This window comes from Panthera pardus, unplaced genomic scaffold (assembly GCF_024362965.1).
Source record: "Panthera pardus isolate Hobbes unplaced genomic scaffold, ASM2436296v1 HiC_scaffold_11, whole genome shotgun sequence".
NCBI lineage: Eukaryota > Metazoa > Chordata > Mammalia > Carnivora > Felidae > Panthera > Panthera pardus.
The window spans coordinates 65098659-65117424 of record NW_026526666.1 but is presented as its reverse complement, the minus strand read 5'-3'; the positions used below and the strand labels follow the sequence as shown (position 1 = coordinate 65117424).

The window sequence follows — 18766 nt, the reverse complement described above, 5'->3', positions numbered from 1 at the left end:
TGTTACTCTCTCCATAATTCTTGGTGATTTCAATATCCACAGAGATGAGACTTCCAATATCTTGGACTCTCATTTCCTTGAGCTTTCTTCTAGTAATGTTCATTTCTAATCCAGCTCAGCCATTCACCCTCATCATCATACCCTGCACCTTGTCATTGCCAATAGTAATTTCCAGTCTCCCACTTTCCGATCTCTATGATCTTTCTAGCTCATATGCTCATCAACCCCCTGTAATCTTTTCACTGTCCTCTACCCGCCTTATGTCGTCACCTCCCTCTCTGCCCAGCTTGAATCCTATGGTCATTATACAATGGCTTCTCTGTACAAAACTCTGACTCTCTTGGCCTTCTATTGCTTTGTCCATACTCAGCAAAACAATACTTTCATTAAAGCCAACTCTCTGCCTACTCTATGACTGTATCCACAGAGCAAATCATGGTTGCAGAGAAACATACAACCTTGCTTCAAATTCATGAATTCATGAATTTAAATTTATGATCACTAATTTCAAGTAGAGCCTTAATGCTAATGAGCAATCAAATTACATTTCCCTAGTCTATTCACTCTTCCTAGATGACATTCTCCTTGAATCTCCACACTGCCTGCTCCCCATCCTCACTCTCCACCAATGACCTTGCTTTCTAATTCATCCCAAAATTGTATCCAGGAGAACCCCCACCAGCACATGTAGCCCCTGGCCACACCTGTGCCCAGCCTCTTTGTTCTCTCTCCTGTTGATGTGGATGCACAGTCTGTGCTCCTAGCAAGGGCTTACCCCCTGCTTGTGATGTCACCTCCTCTTATCAATTCAAGGATATTATCCCAGTAATTGTCCTCTCTCTCCTACAGCACCAGGTTTGTGTTTTTGTTTCTTTGTTGGTAGTTTGGTTGGGTGACTGCTATTGGATTGTTCCACCAGCACACGAACATACTGGTACTTCTACCATCTTAAAAAACAAAAAACAAAACCCTTTTCTGACTGACTTTTCCCTTCACCTTCAGGTACCACACATTTGAGTCCTTTTACCTTTTTTTTTTTTTTAATGTTTATTTATTTATTTATTTTGAGAGAGAGTGCGTTTGAGCAGGACTTGGGCAGAGAGAGAAAGGGAGAGAGAGAATCCCAAGCAAGCTCCATGCTGTCAGCAAAGAGCCCAACACAGGGCTTGATCACAGGAACTGTGAGATCATGACCTGAGCCTAAACCAAGAGTCGGACACTCAACTGACTGAACCAGCTAGGCACCCCTCCAACAGCCTATTCTGTATCTCCCTTCAGTTTTCCAAAAGGCTTTTCAAACTCAACATAACCAGAACTCAGCCCCAATTATCTCCCCCAAATCCTGCTCTCCCTGCAGTCTTCCCTTCTCCATTAGACGCATTTTCAACCTTCTGGTCACTCAGCCCAAACCCTCGGCATTGTCCCTGACTCCTCGTCTTCCTTCTGTCCCCACTACCAATTCATTAGCAAATACCGTCAGCAATATTTTCAACATATACCCAGAATCTGACCACTTTTACTACCACTCAACTTCCAGACGCATTATTCCTGGCCTGGATTATTACACATCCTAACTGATCTTCCCTGCTTCTGGCCTTTGTCTCTTTATAATTTATTCTTGATGTAGGCATAATCCTTCCTCAGAGCAATCATATTAAATATTGAAATGTAAGCCACTAAAATATTCTGGAGTTAGTAGTGATGGTTGCACAATTTTAGGAATAGTAAAAATCATTAAACTGTATACTTTAAAAAGGTGAATTTTTTTTTCAATATATGAAATTTATTGTCAAATTGGTTTCCATACAACCCCCAGTGCTCATCCCAAAAGGTGCCCTCCTCAATACCCATCACCCACCCTGCCCTCCCTCCCACCCCCCATCAACCCTCAGTTCTCAGTTTTTAAGAGTCTCTTATGCTTTGGCTCTCTCCCACTCTAACCTCTTTTTTTTTTTTTTTCTTCCCCTCCCCCATGGGTTTCTGTTAAGTTTCTCAGGATCCACATAAGAGTGAAACCATATGGTATCTGTCCTTCTCTGTATGGCTTATTTCACTTAGCAGCACACTCTCCAGTTCCATCCACGTTGCTACAAAAGGCCATATTTCATTCTTTCTCATTGCCACGTAGTATTCCATTGTGTATATAAACCACAATTTCTTTATCCATTCATCAGTTGATGGACATTTAGGCTCTTTCCATCATTTGGCTATTGTTGAGAGTGCTGCTATAAACATTGGGGTACAAGTACCCCTATGCATCAGTACTCCTGTATCCCTTGGGTAAATTCCTAGCAGTGCTATTGCTGGGTCATAGGGTAGGTCAATTTTTAATTTTCTGAGGAACCTCCACACTGCTTTCCAGAGCGGCTGCACCAATTTGCATTCCCACCAACAGTGCAAGAGGGTTCCCATTTCTCCACATCCTCTCCAGCATCTATAGTCTCCTGATTTGTTCATTTTGGCCACTCTGACTGGCGTGAGGTGATATCTGAGTGTGGTTTTGATTTGTATTTCCCTGATGAGGAGCAACGTTGAACATCTTTTCATGTGCCTGTTGGCCATCCGGATGTCTTCTTTAGAGAAGTGTCTATTCATGTTTTCTGCCCATTTCTTCACTGGGTTATTTGTTTTTCGGGTGTGGAGTTTGGTGAGCTCTTTATAGATTTTGGATACTAGCCCTAAAAAGGTGAATTTTATGAGATATGACTTATACCTCAATTTTTAAACTATGTTACTAAATATAACATGAACTGGATCCTGGAACAGTAAAAAGACATTATTTGAAAACTAGTGAAATCCAGATAAAGTCTAGAGTTTGGTTAATAATATTGTACTAATTTTAATTTCTTAGTTTTGAAAAATGCACCATGGTAATGTAAGATGTTAATATTAGGGAAACTGGGTGAAGGATATATGAGAACTCTCTGTACCCTCATTGCAAATTTTCTATAAATCTAAAATTATCCAAAAATAAAGTTGATTTTAAGAATGTTAGCCAGATCATGTAATTCCTCTGCTCAAAACCCTCCCATCTCATTCTGAGTAAAACCAAAAGCCTTTTCTTAATTTTTTTTTTAACACTTATTTATTTTTGAGAGACAGAGTGAGCAGAGGAGGGGCAGAGAGAGATGGAGACACAGAATCCAAAGCAGGCTCTAGGCTGCGAGCTGTCAGCACAAAGCCCGATGCGGGGCTCAAACTCACAAACCGTGAGATCATGACCTGAGCCAAAGTCGGACGCTCAACCTACTGAGCCACCCAGGCGCCCCTACCTTTTCTTAATTTTTTAAGGAATCTTCATATAGTCCATAGTGGCTGCACCTACATTCTCACCAACAGTACACAAGGTTAGAACAGTGAACAAGTGAAACAACGGTTCTGATTTCCCCACATCCTTGCCAACACTTGTGTTTTGTTTTGTTTTTAAATAGCCATCCTAATATGTGAGGTAATATCTAATGGTCTTGATTTGCATTTCCTTGATGATTAGTAATGCTGAGCGTTTTTCATATATCTGTTGGCCCATTTGGAGGTCTTCTTTGGAGAAATGTCTTTTCAAGTTGTCTGATAGAACTGCCATATAATCCAGCAATCCTACTTCTGGGTGTGTACCCAAAAGAACTGAAATCAGAATCTCAGGGATATCTGTAAACCCATGTTCACTGCAGCAGTATTCACAGTAACCAAGATATGGAAACAACCCAACTGTCTATTGATAGATGAATGGATAAAGAAAATGTGGTATACACATATGATGGAGTATTATTCAGCCTTTGAAAAAAGGAAATTTTGCCATTTGCAATAACATGGATGAACCTGGAGGACATTATGCTAAGTGAAATAGGCCAATCACAGAAAGATAAATACTGCATGATTCTATTTATATGACATATCTAAAGTAGTAAAATTCATAGAAGCAGAGAATAGAACAGTGGTTTCCAGGGACTATGGGGAGGGAAAAATGGGGAATTATGTAATTGGTATAAAGTTTCAGTGATATAAGATGAATAAGTTCTAGAGATCTGCTGTACAGCATAGTGCCTATAATTAACAACACTATATTATGCACTTAAAATTTTATTAAAAGGGTAAATCTCACCAAAAAAAAAAAAAAAAAGATTTGGGGAAGAGGACACAAGAAAACTTTTAGATGTGATAAATATGTCTATCATCTTGATTATGGTGATGGTTTCACATATGTTTGCATATGTCCAAATTAATCAAATGGCATACATTAAATATATACAGGTTGTTTTGTGTACCAATTATACATCAATAAAGCTGTTTTTAAAAACCGCAAAGTCCAGAGGCACCTGGGTACTCAATCAGTTAAGCGTCTGACTTTTTTTTTTTTATGTTTTATTTATTTTTGAGACAGAGAGCACAAGCAGGGGAAGAGGCCAAGAGAGGGAGACAGAGGATCTGAAGCAGGCTCTGTGCCAATAGCAGTAAGCCCTATGTGGGGCTCCAACTCACAAACTGTGAGATCATGACCTGAGCCAAAGTTGGATGCTCAACGACTGAGTCACCAGGTGATCCAACTCCCTGGCTCTTGATTTTGGCTTAGGTCATGATCTCACAGTTCATGAGTCTGAGCCCCCCATGGGGCACTGCACTCACAGTGTGGAGCCTGCTTGGGATTCTCTCTTTCCCTCTCTTTCTGCCCCTCCTTGGCCCACATTCTCTCTCTGCCCCACCCTCTATCTCAAAAATAAATTAATTAATTAAAAAAAAACCCTCCGAAGTCCAGTTATGGAATAAATAAGTTATGAGAATAAAGAACACAGCATAGGGAATATGGTCAGTGATATTACACAGACAATAGCTACCCTTGTGGTGAGCACAGCATAATGCATGGAGAAGTTGAATCACTATGTTGCACACCAGAAATTAATATAACATTGAGGATCAGTTATATTCAAATAAAAATTTTTTTCACTTTTTTGAATGTTTATTTATTTTGAGAAATTTTAAATAACACTGCACTTCCCAGTGTGGAGTTTCCTCAAAAAAATTAAAAACAGAACTACCCTAGGACCCAGCAATAGCACTACTTGGAATTTAACTGAAGGATACAGGAGTGCTGATTCATAGGGGCACTTGTATCCCAATGTTTATAGCAGCACTTTCAACAATAGCTAAATCATGAAAAGAGCCCAAATGTCCATCAACTGATGAATGGATAAAGAAGATATGGTTTATATATACAATGGAATACAACTTGGCAATGAGAAAGAATGAAATCCTGCCATTTGCAACAATGTGGATAGAACTGGAAGGTATTCTGCTAAGTGAAATAAGTCAGAGAAAGACAGGTTATCATATGTTTTCACTCATATGTGGAACTTGAAGCACTTGACAGAAGACCATGGGGGAAGGGAAGGGGAAAAAATAGTTTCAAACAGAAAAGGAGGCAAACCCATAAGAGACTCTTAAATACAGAGAACAAACCGAGGGTTGATAAGGGAGTGGGGTGGGAGGGGAAAATAGGTGATGGGCATTGAGGAGGGCACTTGCTGGGATGAGCACTGGGTGTTGTATGTAAACAATGAATCACAGGAATCTACCCCCAAAACCAAGAACACAGTCTATACAATATATGTTAGCTAACTTGACAATAAATTAAACATTTTTAAACATATAAATAAACAAACAAATAAATAACACTCCACTTCAAGGGCACCTGGGTGGCTCAGTCAGTTAAGCGTCTGACTTTGGTTCAGGTCATGATCTCGTGGTTCGTGAGTTCAAGCCCCACATCAGGCTCTGTGCTGACAGCTCAGAGCCTGGAGCCTGCTTTGGATTCTGTGTCTCCCTCTCTCTCTGCCCCTCCTCTGCTCACATTCTGTCTCTCTCTCTCAAAAATAAATAAATAAATATTTTTAAAATGTTTAAAAATAACACTCCACTTCCTATATCCCTTTTCCTGCCATATTTTTCCCCAGAACACATCATCATAGCATATACCGTATATTTTGCTTGTTTACTGCCAGTCTTCCCCCTTAAATCTAGGGAAATGTGGGATAGGGGATTCTGTCTGTTACTTTTACTGCTGTATCTGTAGCACCTAGAGCTATGCTTGGTGTGTACAATGTAAATATTGTAAGGAGGGAATGGCTACACCACATGGCAATTGAGGCAGAGGCAGGAGCTGTGACTTACATATGGGAGAAGTCCAGTCACCTCACTGGAAAAACACTGTACAAAGTACACTACAAATCATGCCCTCCTCTAATGTCAATCCCCTTGCTTGGGATGTCTCCATCACAACCTTCCTTCTTTCCCCATCCTATAGTGGTCCCCTTGCTGCTTTCCTCCCAGAAGTCTTTCTTACCCACTCTTACTGAACTCTTTCCTTTAAACTTCCATTAAATTTATTCAGTACCACATATTTTAGTTTTTTATGGCTTTCTAAATTGTTCTATCCCCCCAGCTAAACTGTATGTGCCATCAGGCACAGCTCTGTCAAAGAGATCAGCCACAAACCACTGCAGACTCAGCTCAGGACTCAGAGAAAGAATTCAGATGGATGTTCATCAAATCCTAAAAGATGCGGAGTCCAGCTCAGATATCCAGACTTTGGTGCCACAAATCAATCCCTGAGAGTACCAGAATTAATAACAAAAACTACCAACTAATGATCACTTACTACATGCTAAGCATTATCTTATTTCATTCTCTCAACAACACTAAAATTATCCTTATTTCAAAAAGAAGAAAGAGAAACACAAGGAGGAAAGGGAACATGAACAAGGTAACAGTCGCAGAAATGGGTTTGGAGCATGGACCTGGCTCACTCTAAAGTCTCTGCTCCTAAGGACATGCTGCACTGCTTCCTGAACATGCAAATCGTTTCAGGGAATGTCAGAACATTGCCTCTGAGTCAAAAACCGAGGTCAGCCTGGACCACAGACCTAGAAGAATGAGACAGACAGCTCTGCCTCTGAGGATGTTATTATCTGCTAGACCCGACTTTCATTACAATAAGGCCACCTCCTCAATGAACCCTTCCCTGATGCTGTCAAGCTGAGAGGGAGCACTCCCTCTCTAAACTCCCTTAAAACTTTCTGTACCTCTCAAGGCATCATTCATGTCTATAGCATCATTGATAATTTGTATGCGTGTTATATCCGTCTTACTGCACTGAGTGCCCCTTAGAGGTAGGGATGTTGTTTCACCTACCACAGCCAGGCATATAACAGGTCCCTAAAAGTGATCATGCTTTTGCAAATAAATGTCTTTCCTTTTGCTTGAAAAGATCTTCCCCAGCATTAACCTGAAAAACTCTGACTCATTTGCTAAGACCCAGCTCAAGTGTCCCCTCTTCGTGAAGCCTAAAATAACTTCCCCATGCAGAGGTAGCAGCTCCTTTCCCTTTCCCGGCACTTTCTTCACTCCTTTATTATATCATTCATATTGTATCATAGCTGTGTATTTGCCCTCTTATGACAGTGCCTGGCACGTAATAGGTACAGGTTTATTGAATGAATGAGTATGCAAATGGCTTGTAGGTATTTACTTTCCACCCACACCAGTTTGGGTAGAGGTAAAGGGGTGGTCGCCCTAAAGAACACACACCCCTGGAATAGCCAGTCAGGACTTCTGGTTAATTTATTTACAAGTTACAAAGGCAGATGAGGCCTGCAATTCTGGTTTGACTTCCCATAGTCTTTGTTGTGATTTAAAAAATCAGATTAAACCTCTCTAGCAGCTGGTTCCTACAGGCTTTGGGAGGTGAGTGTCAACATATCTCTGCAGCCACACCAGGAAACTTGCTGCCTATAAAAATCAATTCTGATTATCATAAGAGCTAAGCATGAGATGTTGTACTCAGAACTGTCTCCAGATTCCTGGAGCAACAGGGCCCTGTCAGAGCCCTAGTGTTCCTGTTCAGCCTCCAGCCTCTTCTATGCTGCCCATCAGTCTCTCTATGCTCAGGTGGACAGACTTCACCTTCCTGAAGTGTAGGAAGAGCACTGAAATGTGTTAGGAAACCTTGCTGCAGCCCCTTAGTAAAGTCTGTATCTCTCTGGACCTTAGCCTCATGTCTAAAATGAGAGACTAAGATGTGATAAACTCTGAGCTCACAGGCTTATTGGGACCTAACAATGTGACAAGCATTCTCAGTGGGCAGTGTAAGCCTAAGACATAAACAGTGCCTGTTTCAGGCAGCTAGCAGCAGGGACTAACATCAGAGGAGAGAGAACTTAAGTTAGAGTCTCGAAGGATAGGGAGCATTTATATTAGATCTTTTCCGTGGGTTGTTTTGTTTTGTTTTTGCCTCTATCACTTTTATTTATTTATTTGTTTGTTTGTTTGTTTTTGGTGTGGGGGGTTTAGGTTTTGGAGTTTGTTTAGTTTTTGTTTACATTCCAGTTAATTTACAGTATAATATTAGCTTCAGGTGTATAATAGGTCTTTTCCATGTTATTAATAGATGCTGTGGTAGTCAGAGCAATAGCATCCCAAAAGATACTCACATCTTAATTCCAAGAACGTGTGAATATGTTACCTGGCATGACAAAAAGGGCTTCATAAATGGGATTAAATTAAGGTTTTGAGGTGGGAGATTATCCTGATTATTCATGTGAGCCCAAGATCATGAAAGAGTCCTTATAAGAGAAAAACAGGAAGGTGAGAGAGAGAGAGAGAGAGAGAGAGAGAGAGAGAGAGAGAGAGAGATTGAAAGATATTATTGCATTGCTGGCTTTGAAAATGGAGGAAGGGACCCCAAGCAAAGGAATGCAAGTGGCCTCCAGAAGCTGAAAACTGCAAATTAATGGATTCTCCGCTAGAGCTGCCAGAAGGAATGCCCACCTGCAAACACTTCAATTTTTTTTAAGTTTACTTACTTATTTTGAGAGAGAGAGAGGCAGGGAGAGGCAGAGAGAGAGAGAGGGAAAGAGAGAGAATCCAAGCAGCCTCCACATTGTCAGCACAGAGCCCAATGCAAGGCTCAAACTCATGAACCATAAGATCATGACCTGAGTGGAAATCAAGAGTCACTCAACCAACTGAGCCACCCAGGCGCCTCCAACACTTCAATTTTTAACCCAGTGACACCAATTTTGAACTTCTGACCTCTAGAACTATAAGATAATAAATTGTGTTGTTTTAAACCACTAGATTTATGGTAATTTATGGTAATTGCTGCCCAATCTCATATAATCCATTATTATATATTCTTAAATTCTTAGAAAAAGTCAATCTCTCCTGATGTCCTAGTTTGTTTCCCTTAACCAGAACAAGAGAACTATGCTACTCATTTCACTTTTGGAGCTCACAGGTAAATCCAATCGCACTAGTTTCTGGAGAGCACAGGATGTGTCTCTTCATATTAATTTCTCTATCACCAGTGTAAGCCACAGTAAATATTTGTTAAAAAACTACTTGGGGCGCCTGGGTAACTCAGTCGGTTAAGCGGGGGACTTCAGCTCAGGTCATGATCTCGCGGTCGGTGAGTTCGAGCCCCGCGTCGGGCTCTGTGCTGACAGCTCAGAGCCTGGAGCCTGTTTCAGATTCTGTGTCTCCCTCTCTCTGACCCTCCCCCATTCATGCTCTCTCTCTCTCTCTCTGTCTCAAAAATACATAAACGTTAAAAAAAATTTTTTTTTAAATAAAAAAAAAAAAAAACTACTTAAGGGGCACTGGGTGGCTCAGTTGGTTAAGTGTCCGACTTCAGATCAGGTCGTGATCTCACGGTTCATGAGTTGGAGCCCCGCATCAGGCTCTGTGCTGACAGCTCAGAGCCTGGAGCCTGCTTCGGATTCTGTGTCTCCTTCTCTCTCTGTTCCTTACCTGCTCACACTCTGTCTCTCTGTCTCTCAAAAATAACTAAAGATTAAAAAAAAAATTTTTTTTAAAGACTACTTAAGATCCACAATCCTTCTTAGTCTAGGCTTCTGGTATGATTATATTTCCCCATATTCCTAAACCCCATTCCATTTATTGTTATCTTACTGGTTCCAAGATATAAGTTTTTTGCATTCCCAGATTTAATATTCACTACTTTTAATATTTACAAAGGACTCCAAAATCATGTGGTAACCTGCTATCTTACTGGTTCCAAGATATAAGTTTTTTGCATTCTCAGATTTAATATTCACTACTTTTAATATTTAAAAGTGACTCTAAAATCATGTGGAAACCTAAATTTCATTGAGGTGGCTGTGTGGGAATAAGGTAGTTGGCTAGTGAGTAAACCTAGCTGACTCCCAAAAGCCCTGTCTCACCTGGTCTTACTTTTTCAGCTCCTGGTTACATAGGAAGTGAATCATGTAACTGTGAAATTCAGGATTTCCAGGAAATCTGTTAAGACTCCTCCTATTTTTCCGGGCTTTCATTATTGTACTCAACCTCCTTTTGGAGTGAATGCTTACTTCCATCTATCTCTTTAATACAAAAAGAGTTGTTGGAGGAGGCACCCTCCTTTCCTCCATGAGAAAGACTGAACATGGACATAGAGGCATCTACTATCGTCCTGAGTGGGATGCTTTAGGTCTGAAGCATTAGTAAGTCTGGGCCACATGGACTTTGACCTTGGGTGTACACTGCATGAGCAGATTGCAGCTAGCTCCCCATGTTGGCCTGTGATTGGGTTTCTACATCTATCCGACTCCAGAGCGAAGTATTAGCAAGCTCCACTTCCCTGAGGACTTGGGCCATGTGCTTCATCCTAGCTTTTACCAGTAGTAAGGCTGTCACATTACTCCCCATCTCTCTGACTCCTGCATCTATCTCTCACTTGGTTCCAAACTTAAATGGGGAGGAAAATGAATATCATTTCTTGATCACCCGGGAACCTTAATAAATACTACTGTTTGTTGAGTGTTTCCCCCATGCCAGGCAATATGTTGGTGCTTTATACACTTTACTACTACCACAACAAAGAAATAGAATAATGGAAGTACACACAAGGGCCTTAGTAACTGAGCGCTTCAGAGGAATGAGTTGCGGAGAAAGAAAGATGATAGGAAACAGTGATACCACAAGAGGCCCAGGAGTAAGGATAGTGGCCTATAAATCCTTCACAAGACATAGTTCTTAAAACAGCCAACAGGGGCGCCTGGGTGGCTCGGTCGGTTAAGCGTCCGACTTCGGCTCAGGTCATGATCTCGCGGTCCGTGAGTTTGAGCCCCGCGTCGGGCTCTGTGCTGACAGCTCAGAGCCTGGGGCCTGTTTCAGATTCTGTGTCTCCCTCTCTCTGACCCTCCCCCGTTCATGCTCTGTCTCTCTCTGTCTCAAAAATCAATAAACGTTAAAAAAAAATTTTTTTTAAACAGCCAACAGAAGAATGCTGGACAGGCCAGCCAGTATACTCCCCAATCTTTATACAAGTAATCCCAAACACATGAGGTACTCCTATCTTTAAACCTTTCTGGACATTCAGGTCACCCAAAGCCTCACTGGTGGATGTAAGCAGGAGATACTATCTTTCCACAATGGAGACCCCTGCCACCATGTCCCCTAACAGAGACAGTTCTGAAGTGAACTGGTATGGTGAAGGTCATCAACTAAGCTAGCCTTTTAAATTGTGAATAGAGGGGCGCCTGGGTGGCTCAGCCAGTTAGGCATCCAACTTTGGCTCGGGCCCATGATCTCTGAGTTCGTGAGTTCAGGCCCCCTGTTGGGCTCTGTACTCACAGCTCAGAGCCTGCTTCAGATTCTGTGTCTCCCTCTCTCTCTGCTCCCACCCCCCGCCCCATGCCACTCGCAGTCTGTCTCTCTCAAAAATAAAAATAAAACATTAAAGAAATTTAAATTGTGAATAGAATTTGACCCTGAACTCCAGCTGCAAGCCCAGGGATGAGATTAAAGTCACAGTTCAGCGATTCCAGAGTTCAGAGTCCCAGTGCCTGGGTTTGAAACAAGTCTATTCTTTTCCTTCAGGGTCCTTACCACAGATAAAATTATGTATTTTTTATTCATGTACTTAGTATTTATCTCCCCTCCTAGAGGGTAAACTCCATGTAAGTAGGAAGGGTGTTTCCCCATAGCTAGTACAATGCCTGGCATAGAGTGAGCACCAGGTAAATATCTACTGAATGAATTAAAGAATGAAGTTTACAGTTTGGCTCTACACAAGTAACTTCACATCTCTGACTTAAACACCAATTCTTTTAAGGAGATCAATACTTCCCTGGGTCAGAGGGCAGGTGGGAAAGATACAAAGAATGATTGAAAGCATATACAAGAAGAATTCACATAGCGGACAATATCCATAATCCTTTGATCTCCTCAAAGCTTCATAGTTCTCTTTAGGCTCTCCTTTGCATTTCCTCACTTGATCTTCACAACAACTCATGAGGCATGAAGAACAAGGATTATTTTCTCCATTTGATAGTTAGGGAAGGCCCATGGAGGAGAAGGGTCACTCCAGCTCACATGACTGGAGGGCAGAGCCAGGACTGGAACCCAGGACTCCAGAGTCCTAGGTCAGCTCAGTCCTCCCACACACACCCAGATTCTTCCCTTGACCAGCACCAGACCCAACAGTCCCTGCAATGGGCTCAAAATGGAAGTAGTGGAAGGCCCTCTCCTGCTCATCTCTTCCCACAGGCCTCCAGTGGTTGCTTGGCAACCAGCACCAAGCAGTAAATGGCCTCTAGTCAGGTCTGTTGCTGTGGAGTTACCTAATATCCCTCCCTTCACACCTGTGCATGCTCTCACTCTCTATTAATGAGACTTCTCCCCTACCCCCACCTCCCCAGTAAGATTCTCATCTCTGATCCACAATAATTAACCTCTCATGAAACAGAGGGGGCTCTTAGGGACCTATGTATTCAGGGACCCCAGGGAACAAAGCACTACCAATACCTTCATCATCCAACATCCTCCAGAGATGATAGAAACTCTTTTGGCGAATGGTCCTGCTCAGCAATGCTCATAACCTCCTCTTCCTCCCTCTCCACCTTCCACCCTGACAATGGCTTTCTGAAATCCCCTGAGAGATCAAATTGACCAGAGAAATTTAACTGAACATTTCAGACAGTGCTAGTGCTGTTCCAGCACTCCTGGAACCATGGGTGGAAAACTTGGCAAGGAACCCAGTCACACTTTGCATTTAGATCAGGAACAGAGAGAAAAAGGAACCTAACATTTATTGTGTTCCTAATATGTGCTAGGCACAATACTATGTTATCACATGTAGCACCCCCATCAACAAACCTGTGAGCCTTTTACAGTTGAGGATATTATCTATTCATAGAAATAGAGTGACTTACCAAAGCTCACATAATTTAAAAAAAAAATTACAGAACTTTTGTTTACAGAAGTAAATATATGTAAGTAGATATATATAAGCAGATATGTGTTCCTCCTTCTTCCTAAACAATTAATTGATCATCAAATTCTGTAAATTCTAGTCCTAAATCTCTCTCCTCATTTCCATCCCTTTGGTCACTTTGTTGCTGTCATGATATTATGTTCCAAATGTCTGCATTCTCCTAAAATTCGTAGGTTGGAGTCCTAACCCCCCAGTGTGGCTATATTTGGAGATGAGGATTCTAAGTTAGTGATTAAGGTTAATTGAGACCATAAGCGGGGGGGGGGGGGGGGGGGGGGGGGGGGCGGGGGGGGGGCGGGGTGGCTGATTTGATAGGATTAGTGTCCTTATAAGAAGAGATACCAGAGAGCTCCCTCACTCTCCATATATAAGCACCAAGGAAAGGCCATGTGGGCATGCAGCTAGAAGGCAGCTATCTGCAACACAAGAGAAGAGTTCTTGTCAAGCATCAACCTTGCTAGCACCTTGGTCTTGAACTTCCAGCCTCTAGAACTAGAAGAAAATAAATTTCTATTGTTTAAGCCGTCCAGTCCGTGGTATTTTGTTACAGTAGCCCAAGCAGACTAATACACTTAATTCAGGCCCTTATAACTTACCTGAACCACTGGTTTCTTTGCCTTATTTCCATCCTTTCTCCAAACTGAAAGAAGGGATTTTTCCAGACTGCAAATCTGACCTTATTAAAACCCTTCTATGGCTCCCCACAGTCTGGTAATGGTCTCCAAATTTATACCCTTTAAGTAAGGCCATGTGAACAATGTGAGCACATACCCACAATATTTGTATATTTATTTAGATTACACATACATATAGATCTATATCTGTACACAAAAGATGTTAAAACTCATAAAAATGACAAATATTTAAATCTTTACATTTTAATGTATTTATGAACAGTACAGAAAACTTTTTCTCTGCTATAGAAAAGCATATATGCACACACGCACAAAATCTCTTTGCTAATTTTTTTTTTTTAGCAAAAGCAATGTGATTGACTATGTCAGATCTAATTAGATCATCATTGATTTTACCTCAAAACATGGCTGACAATGAACTTATGCTGGGAGTCTGAGAAACATCAGTTCAGCCATTTGCCATGCTCACTTGGGCTCACTATAATTAGTATAGTCTTCAGGCAGAGGTTTCTTCGCAGGACTCTTTTAAAGCCACATATCCATTGTGAGGGTTTATTTAGTTAAAATTAGGTAGTATAATAAATAAATCCACTTAACCAGGGACAGAGAAACTGCAAAAGTTCACAATGTACTGAACATAAATGAAGGACTGAGGGAGCCACCACTGCCAAATCCCTTAGAAGGGCAGACTGTCTTCTCCTACCTGAAGATTTTTTGAGTGTAGGATATATGACCATGTGATGTGGAGATCAAATGAAGACATCTGTGTCAATCCATATAGGAAATATGACTAAACCTTTATCTTATGTTTATAGATTTAAAAAAAAACTCCAATAGTTTCTTCAGGTCTCTAAAGAATCATCAGGTATGTAAACTCTGGCCCATGATAAGAAACTTCCGTTTGCTGTGCAAGGTCTCCCTTACCTTCAAGCCACTGCCTAACAGCCTCTCCAGCAAATTTCCCTCTTAGCACCCCTCCCTGCTCTTCACAGCCTTGTTCCAGTTCCCCTGTATTGCTCACCACCCCCCAATATCCTGTGCTTTCACTTCTCTGTGCATTGGCTGTCAAGAGGATGTCAGATTACACAAGTGGAAGCAGTTGGCACATAATAGGTACTTAATAAATGCTTATTGATTCTCACCATAAGACGGTTAAACCTAATAGTAGTTAAACCAAAGTGGTTCTTCAATTTTAGCCTGCCTCAAAACCACCTGGAAGGCTTGTTATAATAAACATTGTTAGGTCATAGCTCAAAGTTTCTCATTTAAGTAGGTCTGAGGAGGGGCCTGAGAATTTGCATTTCTACTATATTCCCAGGTAATGCTAATGCTGATGACCTGAAGACCACACTTCTAGAACCAATGAACTGAGTGGTCTTTTTAGCTTCTCATATTTCTAATAACTCACAATTCCTCAGTGATTTTAATAGAGACTAAATGAACAAAATAAACTTTTATCTCTATATAAATTAATACTTAACATTATCATAAATGGAAATAAGGGCTCTATAAGACCTAACATGCACAGTGTAGAGAAAAGAGCACAAAACTTGGAATCAGAAGGCCTCAATTGGAATCCCACTTTGCAACAGTGTGGTTGACTTAAGGCAAGTTAATTACTGAGTCTGACTTTTTTTCTTCTGTAAAATAGGAGTGAATTAAAATAATATCTGTCCCTTGGGGTTAATCAGAAGATGATAACATATGGAGATAATTTATAAAAAGAAAAGTACTGTATATAGCCAATAAGATATGTGCACAATGTATCAGGTTGAATGGAGAGATCATAAACAACACATGCTTTGAATACTAAAAATCACTAATTTTCAAAATATCTAATCCTGGCAATAATTCATTATTGAAAAGCATATGATCTACATTTTGCTATATCATCTCAAAGATGTATATATTTTATTAGTACCACTGGTAAATACCAATAATAGTAGCTGTGGTGGTTTCTAAGATGGTCCCCAATGATCCTCACCTCCCAGGATTCATACCCTTATGTAATTTCCTCCTACACTGAATCAGTGACCAAAAGATACTCTAAGCTAAGTAATAAAAGACATTGTCACTTCCTCTCTGCTTTCTTGGATCTTTCCCCCTGGGGGAAGCCAGATGCCATGCCATGAAGGCACTTACACAACTCCTTGGAGAGAACCACATGGGAAAGAACTAAGGCCTCCTGCTAATAGCCAATACCTGATACATGAGTAAGCCACTTTGGAACGGGATCCTCTAGCCCCATTCAAGCCTTCAGATGACAACCCAAGCCAATATCTGACTGCAACCTCATAAGAGGCAACAAGACAGAAACCAAGCCACCCCCAAATGTTTCATCCACAGAAACTGTGTAATAATTAATTACTGTTATTTTAAGCCATCAAGTTTTGAAGTGATTTATTACACAGCAATAGATTATGGACACAGGAGCTAACATTTACAGTGCATTTACTGCATTCCACGAAGTATGCTAAGCACCAACAGCCCTATGATGTCGATGCTACACCCCCAAAGAGGAAAGGGTGGCCTAGAGAAGATAAATATTTAGTCAAGATTCCATAACTAATAAGTGGCATAACTGGAAGTTGAATCCAAATTTCTAACCCCAAAGCCCAAATTCTTGGTCACTCATTTGTATAGGCAGGATAAAGCCTCTTAGAAAGTTAAGCAGCAGAAACAACTGAGGCCCCAGAAGCGAGCAAACTTCTATCAAAGCAGCAAGGGGCAGTCCAGGGGCCAGGCCTTCAACAGCACTGGTGCTTGATGCCATAAGACCCAGAAGTTCCAGACTGGCCTGCCTCCCAGCTCTTGTACTAGCAGACCAATCACCCCCCAAGACAATCCTGCGCAAGATGCTCAGGACTCACCCAGATCTGCAGCTTCACTCGCTTCTCATGGCGGTAGACTGTCTTCACCTTGAAGTCGATGCCCACAGTGCTGACAAAGGCTGGGGTAAAGGTGTCATCGGCATAGCGGAAGAGGAAGGAGGTTTTGCCAACACTGCTGTTGCCAATGATGAGCAGTTTGAACATGTAGTCAAAATTCTGGTCAGAAGCATCTTTGACTCCAGCTTTACCATCAGTCACAGAAGCCATCTATAGGAAAGACCTGTGGTCACTCAGGAGGAACACACCTCCAGTGTCACCAATCTTTAATGGTTACTCCACCATTCACATACACTCTCTCCACCCAAGCATCACTGAAGAAACACACACACCATAGAATCACCCCAGTACTACACCTGCTCCAAATGTTGTTTCAGGACTGGGGTGGAACCCAGTTCCTCCTATTCATTCTTTCAGCAAATATTTACTGAGCACGTTGCTCTGGGTCAAGCCTTGTGCTGGGTATGGGGAATACAAATATGAATCAGACATGGTGCTATAACCTCTGAGTGGCCACAGATTAGAGTAGAAAAGCATGTAAACACAGGGTAACAAGGCAGTAGATAAGTGATAGGACAGAGGGAAGGCTTGGCCCAGGAAGCCCACAAGAAACATCTAACATCTAACCCAACCTAGAGGCATGGTGGTCAGGAAGAGTCTCTTGTAGGAGGCAGCTCCTGAGCTGAGTTTTGAAAAGAAAAAGCCAAAACGGTAAACGTGAATATTCCAGGAAAGGCCCAGCATGGGGCTATCATTCCCCTGTTTCAAAAACTTTCAAAGGGGCGCCTGGGTGGCTCAGTCAGCTGAGCGTCTGACTTCGGCTCAGGTCATAATCTCACAGTTCATGAGTTGGAGTCCCGTGTCAGGCTCTGTGCTGACAGCTCAGAGCCTGGAGCCTGCTTCGGATTCTGTGTCTCCCTCTCTCTCTGCCCCTCCCCTGCTCACGCTCTGTCTCTCCCTCTCTCTCAAAAATAAATAAACATTAAAAAAAAATTTTTAAACTTTCATGGCTCCCCACAACTCTAAAAATCAAGCCCAAAGAACCAACTTACCAAAAAATAAACTTGATCTTCTTCTAAGCTTTCTCTCTACCAACCAGTGCCACTTTTATACCAAATTATGCACTTTACTCTAAGCCATGTTATTTCTTGCTTTATCCCTTTAGACATGTATTCTTTCTGTTTACAAGACTCTTAATAAACTGCTATTCATCCTTATAGATCCAAATGAAATCTCACCTTCCGTTGTGCATGATAAAGGCACGCACTCCTGCTTCTATGCCTCCAGACCACACTAACAGCACTGGTGTCATTTAGAAACTGTTTACTATTCCAGCTCCTCCTTTAGACCAAGCATCTTGGACTTAATGTACTTCATTTCTGCATCTCTAGCTTCTAGCATAAGTACTCATACATAATCAGCACTCAGTAAATGTGTGCTGGATTAATAAAAGTCACTCATCACTCTGGGACTCAATCTCATCATCTGGAAAATGGAGAGGACAATTTCTGCCCTGCTTTTCCTACAGGGCTGTTATAGGACCCAAATGAGATAACACTAAGGAAGACCTTGATAAAAAGCCCTCACAGCTGTGAACATAAGTTATTATTATTCCAAATCCTTTAAAGCCCAGATCCTTTGTTTATTTATTTGTTCATTTGCTCACTCATCCATATACTCATCAGCAAGTATTTATTTATGTGTCAGGCCTTCCCTGAGACTCCAGCTCCCTCACACCTGCCACCATCCTCTCCTTTCCTGGAGCACTTTGGATCTGAACCCCATAATCCAGCACTTGGTCCCATAGTCTTATTGGAATAAGTAAGTACCCTACTTCTCTACCTGCAGTCACTCCTTATGCTCAGCACTGGGTTCTTGGGCAGGCTGTATAAGTGGTCAAAGGAGGGTGGGAACACAGCCCTAACATGAGATAATGTCCAGGGTGTCACTCTCTTTGG

The 18766-nt window shown here is 41.6% G+C and overlaps 1 protein-coding gene across 2 annotated transcripts in view; it reads right to left on the bottom strand.

Moving 5' to 3' along the window:
* RAB3B (RAB3B, member RAS oncogene family) overlaps positions 1 to 18766 on the bottom strand; it is a 73528-nt gene that overhangs the window by 47485 nt on the left and 7277 nt on the right. The window contains exons 1-2 of one of the 2 annotated variants that reach the window (XM_019449310.2): positions 17165 to 17413; positions 16791 to 17018 (exon numbers count right to left, since the gene is read on the bottom strand). In XM_019449310.2, coding sequence (XP_019304855.1) covers positions 16791 to 17018 — 228 coding nt within the window. In that variant the 5' untranslated portion in view covers positions 17165 to 17413. Of the gene's footprint in view, positions 1 to 16790; positions 17019 to 17164; positions 17414 to 18766 lie in introns of those variants that run through there. The other variant, XM_019449309.2, reaches the window with a different exon arrangement.